The 14478-nt window shown below is 43.8% G+C and overlaps 1 protein-coding gene across 3 annotated transcripts in view; it reads right to left on the reverse strand.

Annotated features, from left to right (window-relative positions):
• Positions 1–14478, reverse strand: part of MPDZ (multiple PDZ domain crumbs cell polarity complex component) — a 136836-nt gene that overhangs the window by 32658 nt on the left and 89700 nt on the right. For all 3 annotated transcript variants that reach the window (XM_066604271.1, XM_066604270.1, XM_066604269.1), the window contains 8 exons: positions 12745–12835; positions 10755–10835; positions 9464–9556; positions 9305–9379; positions 8173–8353; positions 3687–3832; positions 1772–1855; positions 1493–1686 (listed from right to left, as the gene is read on the reverse strand). In XM_066604271.1, the coding sequence (XP_066460368.1) occupies positions 1493–1686; positions 1772–1855; positions 3687–3832; positions 8173–8353; positions 9305–9379; positions 9464–9556; positions 10755–10835; positions 12745–12835 (945 nt within the window). The remainder of the gene's footprint in view (positions 1–1492; positions 1687–1771; positions 1856–3686; positions 3833–8172; positions 8354–9304; positions 9380–9463; positions 9557–10754; positions 10836–12744; positions 12836–14478) is intronic.

The raw sequence follows: 14478 nt of genomic DNA on the forward strand, positions 1-14478 counted from the left end.
CCGTTCAGGTCCAGCGGCCATCTTCTGGCTTCCTTGGAGCTGGCAGGACCTTATTTCAGTGTGTTTGTTGGCTCATTAGATAACAATTATTGGGGTCAATGATAAAAAAACTTCTTTTCCTATACCTCATTTTAATTCTAGGTTTCATCTGTAATGTTTTAGTTTCATTTGTAACTAATATATTTTCATGATGTTAATAATAGTTAGAAGTTAATAATAAATTCAACAGTTTAAAGTTTTAAGAGAAAACTATAATTTTTTTGCTGATTGTGTTGCCTTATTAACCATAGACCTGTTTTATTTTTATACAGCATTTTAAAAAGTCGATATATCGAAATATCGATAGTTTTCTACCGATATTTTACAATAATCGATAGTTTGTTCAGTGATAGTCGATACTATTGACTATCGATATTTTTTTTGTAGATGTCCCAACCCTATTTGTTACTCTTCTATATATCTCTCTGTCACAAGGGAGGGTGGGGGGACATGAATTTTTATTCATGTTATAATGCCACCATCAATCAGAGAGCACATTTGCTCTCTGATTACCAGATGTTGGGTTTTCCCCAGAAAAGGAGTGAAATGGTAAGGACTCTTATCTATGTACTCCTCTACACCTTTTAACTCCACAGATGCTGCATTCATTGCCGACTGTGGCATCTAAACGTTTTTATAAAATAAAAATAAAAAAACGTAAACACATTTTTCACCTTACACAAGGCATTAAATATTTAAAAAAAAGGTTTAAAAAAATACCCTACACATAATTGTATATTGCCACATCTATAACCAATGCTGCTGTCTACAGACTGTGCAGAAAACTGCACATTCTGCTCTGTAACATAAAACAGACATAATATCCTTATATGGGAGAATGCACCAAACAGTACTGAGCAGTGGAGATGTGAATAAATAGCAGCAGATGACAACATTAGTTTCAGTAGAATGCTCTGTGTATGGGTATCTCCCCCCTCTGCTCTCATAAACTTCAATGAGCACAATAACTCATCACCCGCCTTCACTTCCTGCTCTGCCATAGTGTTCACAGTGGTCAGCAAGTTGAGAGGAAAGGAATCCCCAAGTGGCCGACACTTAAGAGTGAATTTTAGGCAAAATAAAAAGCAGTTTTGCTACTTATCAAAGTGGCTATCATAAGGGTTGTTTGAAAAGTTAGTGACCACTTAAAGAAACAGATAGGGCCCCTTTACACAGAACGATTATCATGAAAAAAAAAATCGTTGGATCGTGCGAATTTAAGTGATAACCATTCAGTGTAAAAACTGCCAACGATTGAATGAGGAACAAAAACTCATTTGTCATTCATTTTATGTAGGCATACAAATGTTTGTATGTCGCTGCGTGTGAACAGAAATCATTTAGTCGCTCACATTCACTGGTAAATGGGAGGTCCCCTTTATTTCTAGAGACGCATGTAAAGTTTAGTAAAGCAGAATAAAAGTTGTCATGTTGCCACCACAGTACTCCGCACCTCTTTCCCACGATGCTTAACCCAAGACTTTTCCCCGGTTTCTTCTGAAGTTCCACAGTTACGAGATCATACATATCTTCCTCCTTGTACTGTGCCTCGTCCCGATACACGTTCAGGCGGACCTTCTGTGGGGTCTGTCTCAGCACATTTATGGCTTCGTCATGTGTGGCATTTCTTAGATCAATGTCATTCACCTAAAAATTTAGTATTAACAGTCAATGAGTAAATGTAACAAAAAAAATAAAGATATCCTGCATTGGTAATTCTTGCTCATCCTACCTCTAAAATCTGGTCGCCAGCCCACAACCGGCCATCTTTAGAAGCTGCGCCTTCTTCATACACTTCATGAATTATAATGGCACCCTGAAAAAAAAAACGTAAAACCGTTAATGTTATATAACAGCAGCGTATCAAGTACTACAGAAAATGGGTTAATAGCCAACTGTGGTAAGACTGTAAATGTACATAGTGATGATCCTAAGGAGCACAATACACAAATAGAAGTTTAGTGCACAGAGCCTTAACCTCTTCCTGACCAACCGACATGCTGTATTTGATGGCGCTGTGCACTTTTAGGCTGGGTTCACATAGGGCGGATTTGCCGCGGTTTTGCCGCGCGGAATTTCGCCACAGCGAATCCGCCTGCGGCCGCTAATCTCGGGATTAGCCGGCCATGTGGACGAGATTTCTCTGAAATCTCGTCCACACGGGACGGCCAATCCGCTGCGGTAAGTCAGGCTGGAACCGCGGCTGGTTTCAGAATATGCAGCATGTCTGTTTATCTTTTCTTTCCACCGTGGCCGCGATCTCCTCTATGGGAGCGCCGGCCGCAACGAAAAAGCAAGCGGCCGGGCCGCTTCAAAGCCGCCGTGGGTTTTTACGCGGCAGTTCTACCGGCAGAAATCTCGCGGTTTTTGCTGAGGCCAAACTGCGGAATTTCCGGCGGGAATACGCCCCGTGTGAACCCAGCCTTACACACAATGCCAACGGCAGTGCTGGGCTGTCACACCGACAGCCCAATTCTGCCAGGGAACTAAAGACCCCAAACACAGCACTCATCCAGCACGGTGTTTCTGATTGCAGAAGATTTGCTTCATCATTCGGGTGGCAGCTAGCAAATCCTGTGACATCAGTAATGACATAACAGGGATTCCCCTTGCAGACGGGGGCTTGTAGGCATGCAGAGGAGACGTGATGTGCGTCCTCTGTGCAGCTCTATGTATACAGATCACAGCAAGCAATCTGATAGACTGCTACCCCATTAGACACTGATTTTCAGTGATATGTGTGTGAGAACAGCAGGGAACACGTAGGTACCGTGTTCTCCCCTACTGCAGAAGTCTGGGCTGCTAATACAGCTCCCACTGAATTCCATGGGAGATGTGCCTGTTGTACCAACCCAGGCTGCTGCAGGTCCAACAGAGTTATCCGTTTCCAGCGCTGCCTGTACTGGCCGAGATCCGTGGGACTCCCGAGAGGCGTACCCTGCTGATGATCAGCTATAGATCACCTATCTTGAGGATAGGCCAGCAATAGAGGAAGTCCTGGACAAGCCCTTTAACACTCTTTGTAAAGAGTCTGTAAGCCAAATACAACAAATGACTACATAACTAAAGCTTTACAAACAAGAATTAGGGCAATGAATAGTTAAAGGGGTTGTCCCGCGCCGAAACGGGTTTTTTTTTTTAACCCCCCCCCGTTCGGCGCGAGACAACCCCGATGCAGGGGTTAAAAAAACAAACCGGAGAGTGCTTACCTGAATCCCGGCGGTCCGGCGTCTTCATACTCACCTGCTGAAGATGGCCGCCGGGGTCTGCTCCCTCAGTGGACCGCAGCTCTTCTGTGCAGTCCATTGCCGATTCCAGCCTCCTGATTGGCTGGAATCGGCACGTGACGGGGCGGAGCTACACGGAGTCGGCATTCTGCACGAGCGGCTTCATTGAAGTGAGCAGAAGACCCGGACTGCGCAAGCGCGGCTAATTTGGCTATCGGAGGCCGAAAATTAGTCGGCACCATGGAGACGAGGACGCCAGCAACGGAGCAGGTAAGTATAAAACTTTTGATAACTTCTGTATGGCTCATAATTAATGCACAATGTACATTACAAAGTGCACTAATATGGCCATACAGAAGTGTATAGACCCACTTGCTGCCACAGGACAACCCCTTTAACTTGCATCATAGATGTACCTACCAGCAAAGTGTCTGCTCCTCCAACAATGCTGAGTCCCAGACCTGTCCTCCCTTTAGATATTTCAATTGTTGTTTCGCATCCAGGTATAATCGGACAGGTGGTTGGATCAGAAGGAAATGTAGCTGGAGTTGATGATCGACTAACACCTGCAAATGTCAAAAAGTGGCTTAAATGGACTTTGAAGTGTACTTCAGTTTTCGAATTACTTTTCAGAATAAGCTGCAGTGTAGGTGTACATGAAGAAAAACGCTGTTTCTGGCTTTTACGTGACTTGTACCCTGCAATTTTACACCAGTTTCCCCTTTGCAAGTTGTGTCTCCAATTCTCAGTTCTCTCTGAACTAGTATGTGGAGACTGCTGCTAGGATGTTTCTATACACAGAAAACACCAGATTCTACTTCTTAACTCTCTATAGCACACACAAAGATAATAGCATCGTGTAGGGAATTACACAAGAGCACTGACCAGTGGAGATATGATTTCTGTAGCTGTGAAACAGTAAATCACTTATTATTAGCTGCAGCAGCAGGTCAGTACACTTTGGCCAAGCAGAAATGTGCTGTAAAGTTAGTGACCGTTGAAAGATAACTTGTTTTGCACTGGTTCTATGACTATTCTGGTAGTCCTGCAAAGCGACCTAATAGTATACATTTATTTTGCTGCGGCCTGGTACAATAATAGTGATTTGCAGAACCAGACATTACGGAATACACATAATAAGTAATACATATGAATATATGAGCTATGCTAATAGTAGTATAATGAATTTCCTTTAGGCCTCCTTTCCACGGACGGATTTCCGCTGCGTTGCCCGCAGCTATTAGGTTCCATTGAACCTAATAGCTCAATGCTCACGGTGCGGAATTCCATCACGGAATTCCGCACCGTGAAATCTCCCGTCCTCACCCGCGGCATGCTCTATTTGCCGCGGGTGTACGTGCGGCCGGCTTCCATTGCAGTCAATGGAAGCCGTCCGTTCACGCTATCTTCTGCTGTAGCACAGCAGACGATAGCGTGAAATCGCCGCTCCGCCCACGCGTCATATGACACGGACGGCCACGTCATATGACGCTGTGGGCGTGTCTTGTGACGTGGCCGGCGTGTCACATGACGCTGCGGTGCGTCATGCCGAAGCGTCATGCGGGACTCAAGACGCCGGATCCGCTGGTAAGTATGGGGTCTCTGAGGGGGCGCCGGGACGGGCTTCGCCGCGGAATATTCCGCGGCGGAGCCCGTCACGGCCGTGTGCAGCCGGCCTTAAACTGGCATCTAATAATCCAGCAATCTTCATAAAGCAGCACATTTTTGTGTATGTTTTTGGGGGTGAGGTGTGGGACGGCTTCCTACCTGAAGGTTTTCTACTCCTAGATAGGAGGAGTTTTATTAATTTTCCATGATGGCTTGAGAATCAATAATAGTAATTAGGCACTTAACAGTCACCATTGATGCCAAATTGAAGGAATTCTGCTGTACTAGCCAAACAATAACTGATACAATAATAAAGCCTGTGTGATTAAATATTGAAATCACTTTTATGAATGAATATTGATTAAAAATTCAACATATTTTAAGTGGTTTGTCTATTTATGCCAAAGCATGATCTATTCGGGTATATGGATGTAATAAGGGGGAGGGTTCCCGGTGATCTAATACAAATCATTAGGTCTCATGTCCACTTGTACGCACAGATTCCACTGCTGAATCCAGCTGTGCCCACAGACATGGACAGAAAAATACATTTCTCGCTCGTGTCATTGGGGAACACAGCAAAACTATGGCATATAGCCACTGCCACTAGGAGGCGACACTAAGCAAAAAAAGATGTTAGCCCCTCCCGCAAGCTATATCCCTCAGGCCGTTACTAGGCTGGTCAGTTTTCAGCTTGTTGTCCGTAGGAGGTGGACGGCTCGTCCGCATGGGCTGTGTTCTGGATGGACCAGGGCTGAAGGGAAGGCAGGACGCTGCCCATCACCCAAACTAAGGAGGGCGAACAAAGCTGGATGCGCAAACTCTGTTGTCTGCCCGGTCCCCTCAAACGGCAAGCAGGCACATTCAGGCTCTCCTGCATGTAGCCCGCCAGCCATACAGCCCCCCATTATGGTGCTTGGTTCGCTACCGTGAAGGTGGAGTTTTTTTCCTGGAAGATTAGTCTCCTCCCCCCGGCCTACAGCATTGGGCCAGCGTTTTTTTCTTTAAAAGGTCTTTTTTAGAGGTATGCCTTTTCCTCTTCTCCTTTTGGAAGTGCTGCTGTCTGTCGTCAGCTCCCAAGCACAGTGGACCAAGCGCTGCCCAGTTACTACAACTACAGGTCAAGGTTGGCTGACACAGGTGACTGTTGCAGCCGGCGTTTTTCAGCACCATGTCTGACACCAGGGCCCAGGAGTCCGGGCAGGGTTCGGCCACGGCATGCACTATGCCTGTTCTTGCTGACAGATCTTACCCGGGCATCTGGGGCGATCCTGGATAGGTTGGATCACGGGGCTCTTGTCACACAGGATGCGGGTATGGATGAGTTTTTCAGGAGGGGTGCGCGCCCGCGGGAGCGGGTGAGGCTGTCGCGGTCACGGGGCACTTCCAGTTCTATGTCCTCTCACTCCCTACTGCGCTCCCCAGGTACAAGATTGCAACGGTCGTCCGATGAAGACAGTGGCCCTGGGGAAGAGCTATCAGAATCAACCTTTGATTCTGATCTGGAGGAGGAGCAGGGGTCAAAACTGTCGGCTGTGGTAGACAGCCTCAAAGTGGCGATATGAGATACATTCTACATCTCAGAACAGGCTCTTCCTTCTCCGACCATGTCCCTTTCCTTTCGTCGTCCTAGGCACCCCCCTAAGACTTCCGCCTCATAAGGATTTCAAGAAGACCTTGTCCAGAGAATAGAAGTCTCCGGCAAACTGCTTTTCCAGGTCAAAGTACCTGGATGTGATATATTCCTTCCCTTAGGATCTGGTGGAAAAGTGGTCGTCTTCCCCGTCGGTTGACCAGTCAGTCTCCCGGTTGGCGAAGTGTACCATTTTGCCTACGGCAGACACCTCATTCCTTAAAGATTCTCGTGATAGGAGACTGGAATCTTTTGCGCGATCCGCTTTTGAGGCAGCAGTTTCAGCTCTCCTGCAAATTTTTGCAGCTTCGTGGGTGAGCAGAGCCACCACAGATTGGGCAACGCAATTACGCAGACGAATCCTCTCGGGGGCACCCCCAAATGAACTGGGGGATATGGCGCGGCAGATAGGTACTACAAACTGAGGTAGTCTGACCACATGCGAGTTTTTTCTTGTTTTTATTTCCCCCCTAAGGGACTGCTTTAAGACGTTCCATGGTTTTGCTGTGTTCCCCAATGACACGAGCGAGAAAGGGAGATTTTTGTGTACACAGTAAAATCTCTTTCTCGTCATTGGGGGACACAGCTGCCACTTGTCTTTTTCTGTTGCCACATGACCCCATTTTTTTGTTCTGACCAGGACCCGTGTTCCGTAACTCACACGTGATGCTATATTTACGTTGTGTTTCTAACTGTTGTGTCATATTGCTAACCTTTGTTGCTTTTTTTTCTCCCGTGTGGCGGTTCCTACTGCTAGTACACAAATTGATCAACCTAGTGTCAGCAGGAGGGATATAGCCAGTGGGATCGGCTAACACCTTTTTTTGGTTAGTGTCACCTCCTAGTGGCAGTGGCTATATCCCATGGTTTTGCTGTGTCTTCCAATGACGAGACAAGAAAGAGATTTTACGGTGAGTACACAATAATCTCCCTTTTGTAACCTGTCCAGCTCCAGCGCGGGTCTCCTCCATGCTGGCCGGATCTTCTTTCTTCAGCACGGCGGATGCATGCACAGTGCAATTTTTAAAAAAATCTCCTGCTTTCCCGTGGATCTGCGGCACGTCCACAGTGACAGCTGCTGGTGGTCCGCGGATCGGACGGTTTCCATTGACTTCGATGAAAGCCATTACCGCAGCATGAAATCACATCAGCACGCTTTTAATTGTCTTGCGGATGCTAATTCATCCCTATGGGCGGCTACAGGTGTGGATCTCACGCGCAGGAGACTCACGCAGATTTCATAATTAAAATCCACCCGTGGGCATTGGGCCTTAATAAAGGCTGCTTTGTAGTAAATTGGGAACTCCAAGATCCTATACGTACCTTATGAAGGGACCTTTATGATAACAACATCCCCCATGACTGCAAGGACTCGCCTGCAACGTCAATGTTTCCCTATGGGAGAAAAGCTGCAACAAAATCCCACAAGGCCAGAATTTTTTGCAACTCTCGCAAGGTCATATCCGAAAGGGATGTACAGTGTGTCAACATGGAGCTTAATCATTGCACTTTCCAAACCTCTGTAGTGAAACCGTAGATCTATGTGGAACACAAGCGCTGTGCTCTTCAACATGCCCATTTAAAGAACAATAAGACATGATCATTCAGAGACAATAGGCCTGTAGCTAAAGCTGAGAAGGCCAATGAAACAACACGGATTCTTACTATGGGCCGGCTCTGGCTCTGGCAGGCTGATGTGCGGTAGACACGGCTGGCTGCTCCTCTTCTCAGCAGCGCTGGCGGTAAATGTAGAGAGCGGTAACGCATTGTTCTGCTGGGTGTCTGTTTCATCAGAACTTATTGTCAACTTCACAGTTGCTTTTGATTTCTTAAGAAGACTAACAACCTGCAGAAAAAAAAAAAAGATTAAAAAGGAAACTAGAATAAAGTGATTAAAATAAAAGTCTTTATTTTATAGAAAAGTTCAGTTAACCCTTTAGGATGCGGCCCTTTTTTTTTCTTCATTTTTTGCAGTACGTCACGTAGTTTCTACTGGTACCGTTTTGGAGTACATATGACTTTTTGATCACTCTTTATTACATTTTTTCATGGAGACAGGGTGACCAAAAAAGTGCAATTCTGGTGTTTTTCTCCTGACAACGTTCACCGTGCGGGGTAAATAACACATTACTTAGATAGATCGGCCTTTTACGGACGCAGCGATACCAAATATGTTTTTTGTTTTATTATTTAGATTCTTTTATTCTTAATATCACTAAAGAGTTGTTTTTTTTTTTAACTTTTATTACTAATTGTTAAGTAACTTTTTTTTATACTTTTTATTTAGCCTGCAGAGGGGCAAGAACTTGTGATACTTTGGTCGCTCCTGCATAAGAAACGCCAAGATGCCACACAACTCTATTATTGTGGAATATCATGTGCTGTCTGTGCGTGGCATCTTCCAAGCTACACCTACATACGATCACTTTGGATGTGCGCTATAACTGACACCAACTTTTGCGGCAAACTACAGCAAATCCGCTGATTGCCCCTACTAAACCCCACCCAGTTTTCTGGACACTCTAAAAAATGTCAAGTCAAGCGCAAACACTGACAATTATTGAGGAAATATGGTGAGCTCCATTATTAGCAACTTTTTAACCCGACGCTCTGGTGCAAGTTCAGTAATACATTTCCGTCAATGTGATGCCTATAGGCAGCTACATGAGATAAACACCCACTGAGATAATAGTAGGGTACTCAAGAAGCTAGTTATATGTGCAGAGACCTCCAGATCTCATGTTTAATCACAATACTAGCAGCCATCAGACATGGAGAGTCTATAAATACAACCTACCTTCTCAATAGGGTCACCCACCACTGGTTCATCATCTACTGCCAAGATACAGTCACCCACTTTAATTTGACCATCCTACAAGGGAGGAGCATATGATAACACAATTTAGAAGCTGCATTCCCATAATATATAAAACTACACAAATCGGACCCTCCTCACCTTTGCTGCTGCCCCATAATCTGTTAAACTTTTAATAACTACGCCATTAACAGTATCCTCTTCACTGATGGCAATACCCAGGCCTCCTTGGTCCTAAGAGAAGAATGAAGGTTATTGACACTTTTTTCAGCAGTCTGGAATCCTTGGTCACTCATCCCCATTTCCCACTACATGACTGGTTCTGTATATCTATATCTGTTGAGTGAAGATCATGATAGTCTGTCCTTATTAGATTTCATTCCTTGCCTCCCCATTAAAGAAGACCTATCACCACACCCAACACGTCCGTCTTGGTGAATACTTCTCCATAATATAACAGTTCTGGATCATCCTTTCTTAGAACTCCGCGTTGTGCCTCTTCGGTTATTCAGGCTATAAACGTATGAATAAATTGACAACTGGGTGTTACCAATCACTGTGACAAAGTTGGGTGTCCATACATAGTCTGATACTGTCGAGTCAATGCTGAAAATGTCAGCCTGTGAAGGCACCACTTTGACAAGGGGAATGGTAACACCCAGTTGTCCGTTTATTCACTTTCCAGGTAAAATAATAGAGAAACAGTACAACCCAGAGTTCTAAGAAAAGATGTTCCAGAATTGCTATTTCATGCAAAACACTAGCATTTAGTTTCACAAACATGTCCAGAGAGCTGACAGGTTCTCTTCAAACCCCTTAATAGGGTTGTCCATGGTTGGAAAAAAATGGCTACTTTCTTCCAAACATAGCGCCACCATTGTCAATGGATTGTGTCTGGTATTGCAGCTCAGCTCTACCTTCACCACTACAAATTTCATTCACCTGTAAGTATATAAATATCTCAGAACGACTCAGACCTGGAGATATTTGAAATACATGTATTCCAAGGCAAATATCTGTCCGTGGTATTAAGTAGTGCAACGTTAAACCTAAGTATCTGTTAAAAAACAAAACAAAAAAAAAAAAAAACAGTTCTCCAATCTAAAATACTCTGTTCTGCTGTTATTACTTATGTACCCGCTTCGATCTACAACCCGGATTCTCTGTGATCACGGTTTCAGGAATGAGGACACTTTGACAGCACATATATGCATCCTGCAGTTCCCTTTTCTATGCATTGATGCAATAGCTTTCCACTGTACGGTTCTTTCAGTCCCACAGGGGGATTGTGTTGTGTATGTGAGTGTAATTACTCCCAGGACATATCTGTTAGTGTTGTAATGATAAAAGCATTGATGTCCTATTGCTTTTCATATTTACAGCTGAGATAAAATGAAATCTTCATCATAACCTCAACTATCATGTTTATTACCTTTGGCAAATTCACATGAATGACATTCTTAAAGGAATTGAAATTGATTGGAGGCTCCGGACTTGGAATGTTCTCATCATGCTGAAGGGAAGACATTCGTTATAAATATATATGCAGAACAACAAGGGTTAACATTTACAAATAAATCGACAGATCACAAAATTAATGCATCGTATTAAGTTAAGGCCTAATGCCCGCATTTAAATTGCGGAATCCGCGTGGGTGCTACGCAGTTCAAGCCGCCCGTAGGAAAACATGGGTGTCCGCAACTGAATTATAGCATGTGATGTTGATTTGCAGACCTTAGGGTGCGGAAATCAAATCGCAGCATGCTCCATTTCAGTGTGGTTCCTGCACGGACGGCTTCCATTTATTACACCATGCAGAATAGAGCTCTGATGTCAGAGGCGGATCTACATATGTATATTACATCATACAGAAGTGAGCTTTGATGTCAGAGGCTGATCTACATATGTATATTACACCATGCAGAATAGAGCTCCGATGTCAGAGGCTGATCTGAATATGTATATTACACCATGCAGAATAGAGCTCCGATGTCAGAGGCTGATCTCATATGTATATTACACCATGCAGAATACAGCTCAGATGTCAGAGGCTAAACTACATATGTATATTACACTATGCAGAATACAGCTCCGATGTCAGAGGCTGATCTGAATATGTATATTACACCATGCAGAATACAGCTCCGATGTCAGAGGCGGATCTGCATATGTATATTACACCATGCAGAATAGAGCTCCGATGTCAGAGTCTGATCTACATATGTATATTACATCATACAGAGGTGAGCTCTGATGTCAGAGGCTGATCTCATATGTATATTACACCATGCAGAATACAGCTCAGATGTCAGAGGCTAAACTACATATGTATATTACACTATGCAGAATACAGCTCCGATGTCAGAGGCTGATCTGAATATGTATATTACACCATGCAGAATAGAGCTCCAATGTCAGAGGCTGATCTACATATGTATATTACATCATGCAGAATAGAGCTCCGATGTCAGAGGCTGATCTGAATATGTATATTACACCATGCAGAATAGAGCTCCGATGTCAGAGTCTGATCTACATATGTATATTACATCATGCAGAGGTGAGCTCTGATGTCAGAGGCTGATCTGAATATGTATATTACACCATGCAGAAGAGAGCTCCGGTGTTGAGATCCTATAACGGCATACAATTGGTAAAGCATATGTTTCTAACACTGTGCAGAAGAGAACTCCAATGTAGATATCAGAGTGTCAGAGAAATTGGATTGGAAAGGCTTAAATGCATGGCTATAAATAATAATAATAATAATCTTTATTTGTATAGCGCCAACTTATTCCGCAGCACTTAATAATAAAAAGGAGGATGGTATTAATACAAACAGGGTATTGTATAGATTAGTAAACAGAGGGGTGCTGGGGTTTGTATTCTAAAACTGTTGCGATTTAAGAAAACACATCCAACACGTACGACCGTATAAAGACTGTACACATTGCATCAAGTGAGACATATTCCGTATTTGCTCCTATCCTTCGAATAGTAAACTACTGCATGTAACGTTAGATTGTAAAGTGCTGCAGAATAGGTTGGCGATATATAAAAATTATTATACTGCTCATAGACATTTTTTGTCTTCTAAGTGTATTGACACCATTGCCTGTTCCCAGTTTAATGCTGCAATCACTCTTTGTACGTGACCCCTGTGGTGTGTACAGAAGTACAGATACAATCCGCTTCAATCTGAATGTAAACAGTGGCAAATATTCCCAATATGACATATCTGGCCATTAATCACTAAAGCCAAGAGTGAAGAGCTCAGCATGGGTCCCCGCTGCAACCCTCCTACACAACACATCGTGCACATCGCCAGCCAGCTTTTCTGGGCTACATTAAAAGTTTTGTCCACATGTCTCCCTGCTAAAGAAACAGACACTATTATGTAAATGTGTCACTGCGATGTCTACCTCTTGACTTGGAAAGGCGGAAGAGTTGGAAGGGCACAGCTCCGTCGTTTTCACAGGGCACACCGCCATTTGGCTAACAGCATCTTTATTCCTTTAAGGAAACACATGAAGTCAGGAATCAGCAATGCTTCTCCTAAGCAGCTTGTAAGACACTGACATATATGTAAATGTTATCATTGATATGCGCACACGGGCACCTGTCCTAAAAAAACTAAAACAAAAACACAAGAAAAGAGTTTTCTTGTCTCCCTTTCTCTAGAAAGGAATCCGGCAAACAGCGACAACAGCAGAATCCTCTATGAATCCTGCGGCATTATTGCCAAGGCATGTGTGTGTCACAGGAATGTTTTAAACAAACATCAGTTAATCAACACGCCTACAGAAATAGCGCTATACCAAATGGCTAAGCAGATGACAGGCATGTCACACGAAATAGCATTTCATCACAGAGAAAAACACATCGCTATGAGTCCTACTAGATTCCCAATGACTTATGGCTTAACCCCATAAGGACAGAGCGGAAAATATGTACGGCGCTTGGCCCAAGGCCTTTATTCCTGTATGATGGCAGAAGTATGGTGAGGGATTAAAACTCCTGCAGGAACAGGTTGAGTATTCGGCTGTCAGCCGAGGACCCAGAGGAGAAGGGAGGAGGGGTTTTTAACCACTTCTGCCTTCTCCTTTCCAGGCTATATAGCACTCAATGAGTGCTATGTACTAAAGAGTGAAAGTGGAAGCATTACTTCCACTATGTGACCCGCTGATTATACCACCACCGGGTGTCCCCTGTCATAGCAGAGCTGCAAGGTCCTAGCAGACTCAGTTCAGCTCTATTAATGTCACTACAGGGGGATATTATTCCTTGTAACGGTGACTGGGGCTCCGATGGATGCCCCAGCTACAGTGGGAAAGTGTGAAATTTAAAAAAAAAAAGGGAATACAATGTTAATGACCCCCAGAGGTCTAATATGACATTATGGGGGAGATAGATGGTAAAAAAAAAACATACACAAAAATGAAGTATAGAATAAATTTACAGAGTAAAATAAAATAATATGCATTAAAAAAAAGAAAATGACTCACTGGCAACCAAAACAGGCGCCATATGCACTCTGTAATTCAAAGCTATACAAATTATATATCAAACCGTCCAAAACAAAACGAGGAGCCCTTTTCCGTACTTTATTTTAGCATAAATATACTAAATGACAGATCTCGCGCTAACCAGCAACGGGAGCCAGCTGTTAGTGATAGCCAGCCTCCCACTGCAACAGCGGGGGGTGCATCGGAGATGCGCCCCCTCCCCGCTGTTAACCCCTTCCCTGCCATGATCTATGTAAATCGCGGCATAGGAAGGGTTCACAAAGTGGAAAAACCTAAATAATATAAAAGAACTTTGCTATCGTTGTAATCGTAACAGCCCGCAAAGAAAATGTATTGTATCATTTATGCTGCATGATTAACGCTGTAAAATAAATAAATAAATAAATAAAAGTTTTACAATATAGTCTATGTACCCAAAAATGGCACCATCAAAAACTACAGTTCGCCACGCAAAAAACAAGCCCTTACACGGCCGCGTCGAAAAGTAAAAAAGTTATGGCTTATGAAAAATGGAGATTAAAATCCGCCAAAAATCATTGCGTCCTTAAGCCCAAAACAGGCCGTGTCCTTAAGGGGTTAAAGTCTTAGATTCTCCTACATCACACTTTTTTGTCCTCGAGAAGGGTAAAA

The sequence above is a fragment of the Eleutherodactylus coqui genome, chromosome 5, assembly GCF_035609145.1.
Source record: "Eleutherodactylus coqui strain aEleCoq1 chromosome 5, aEleCoq1.hap1, whole genome shotgun sequence".
In the NCBI taxonomy this organism is placed as follows: Eukaryota; Metazoa; Chordata; class Amphibia; order Anura; family Eleutherodactylidae; genus Eleutherodactylus; species Eleutherodactylus coqui.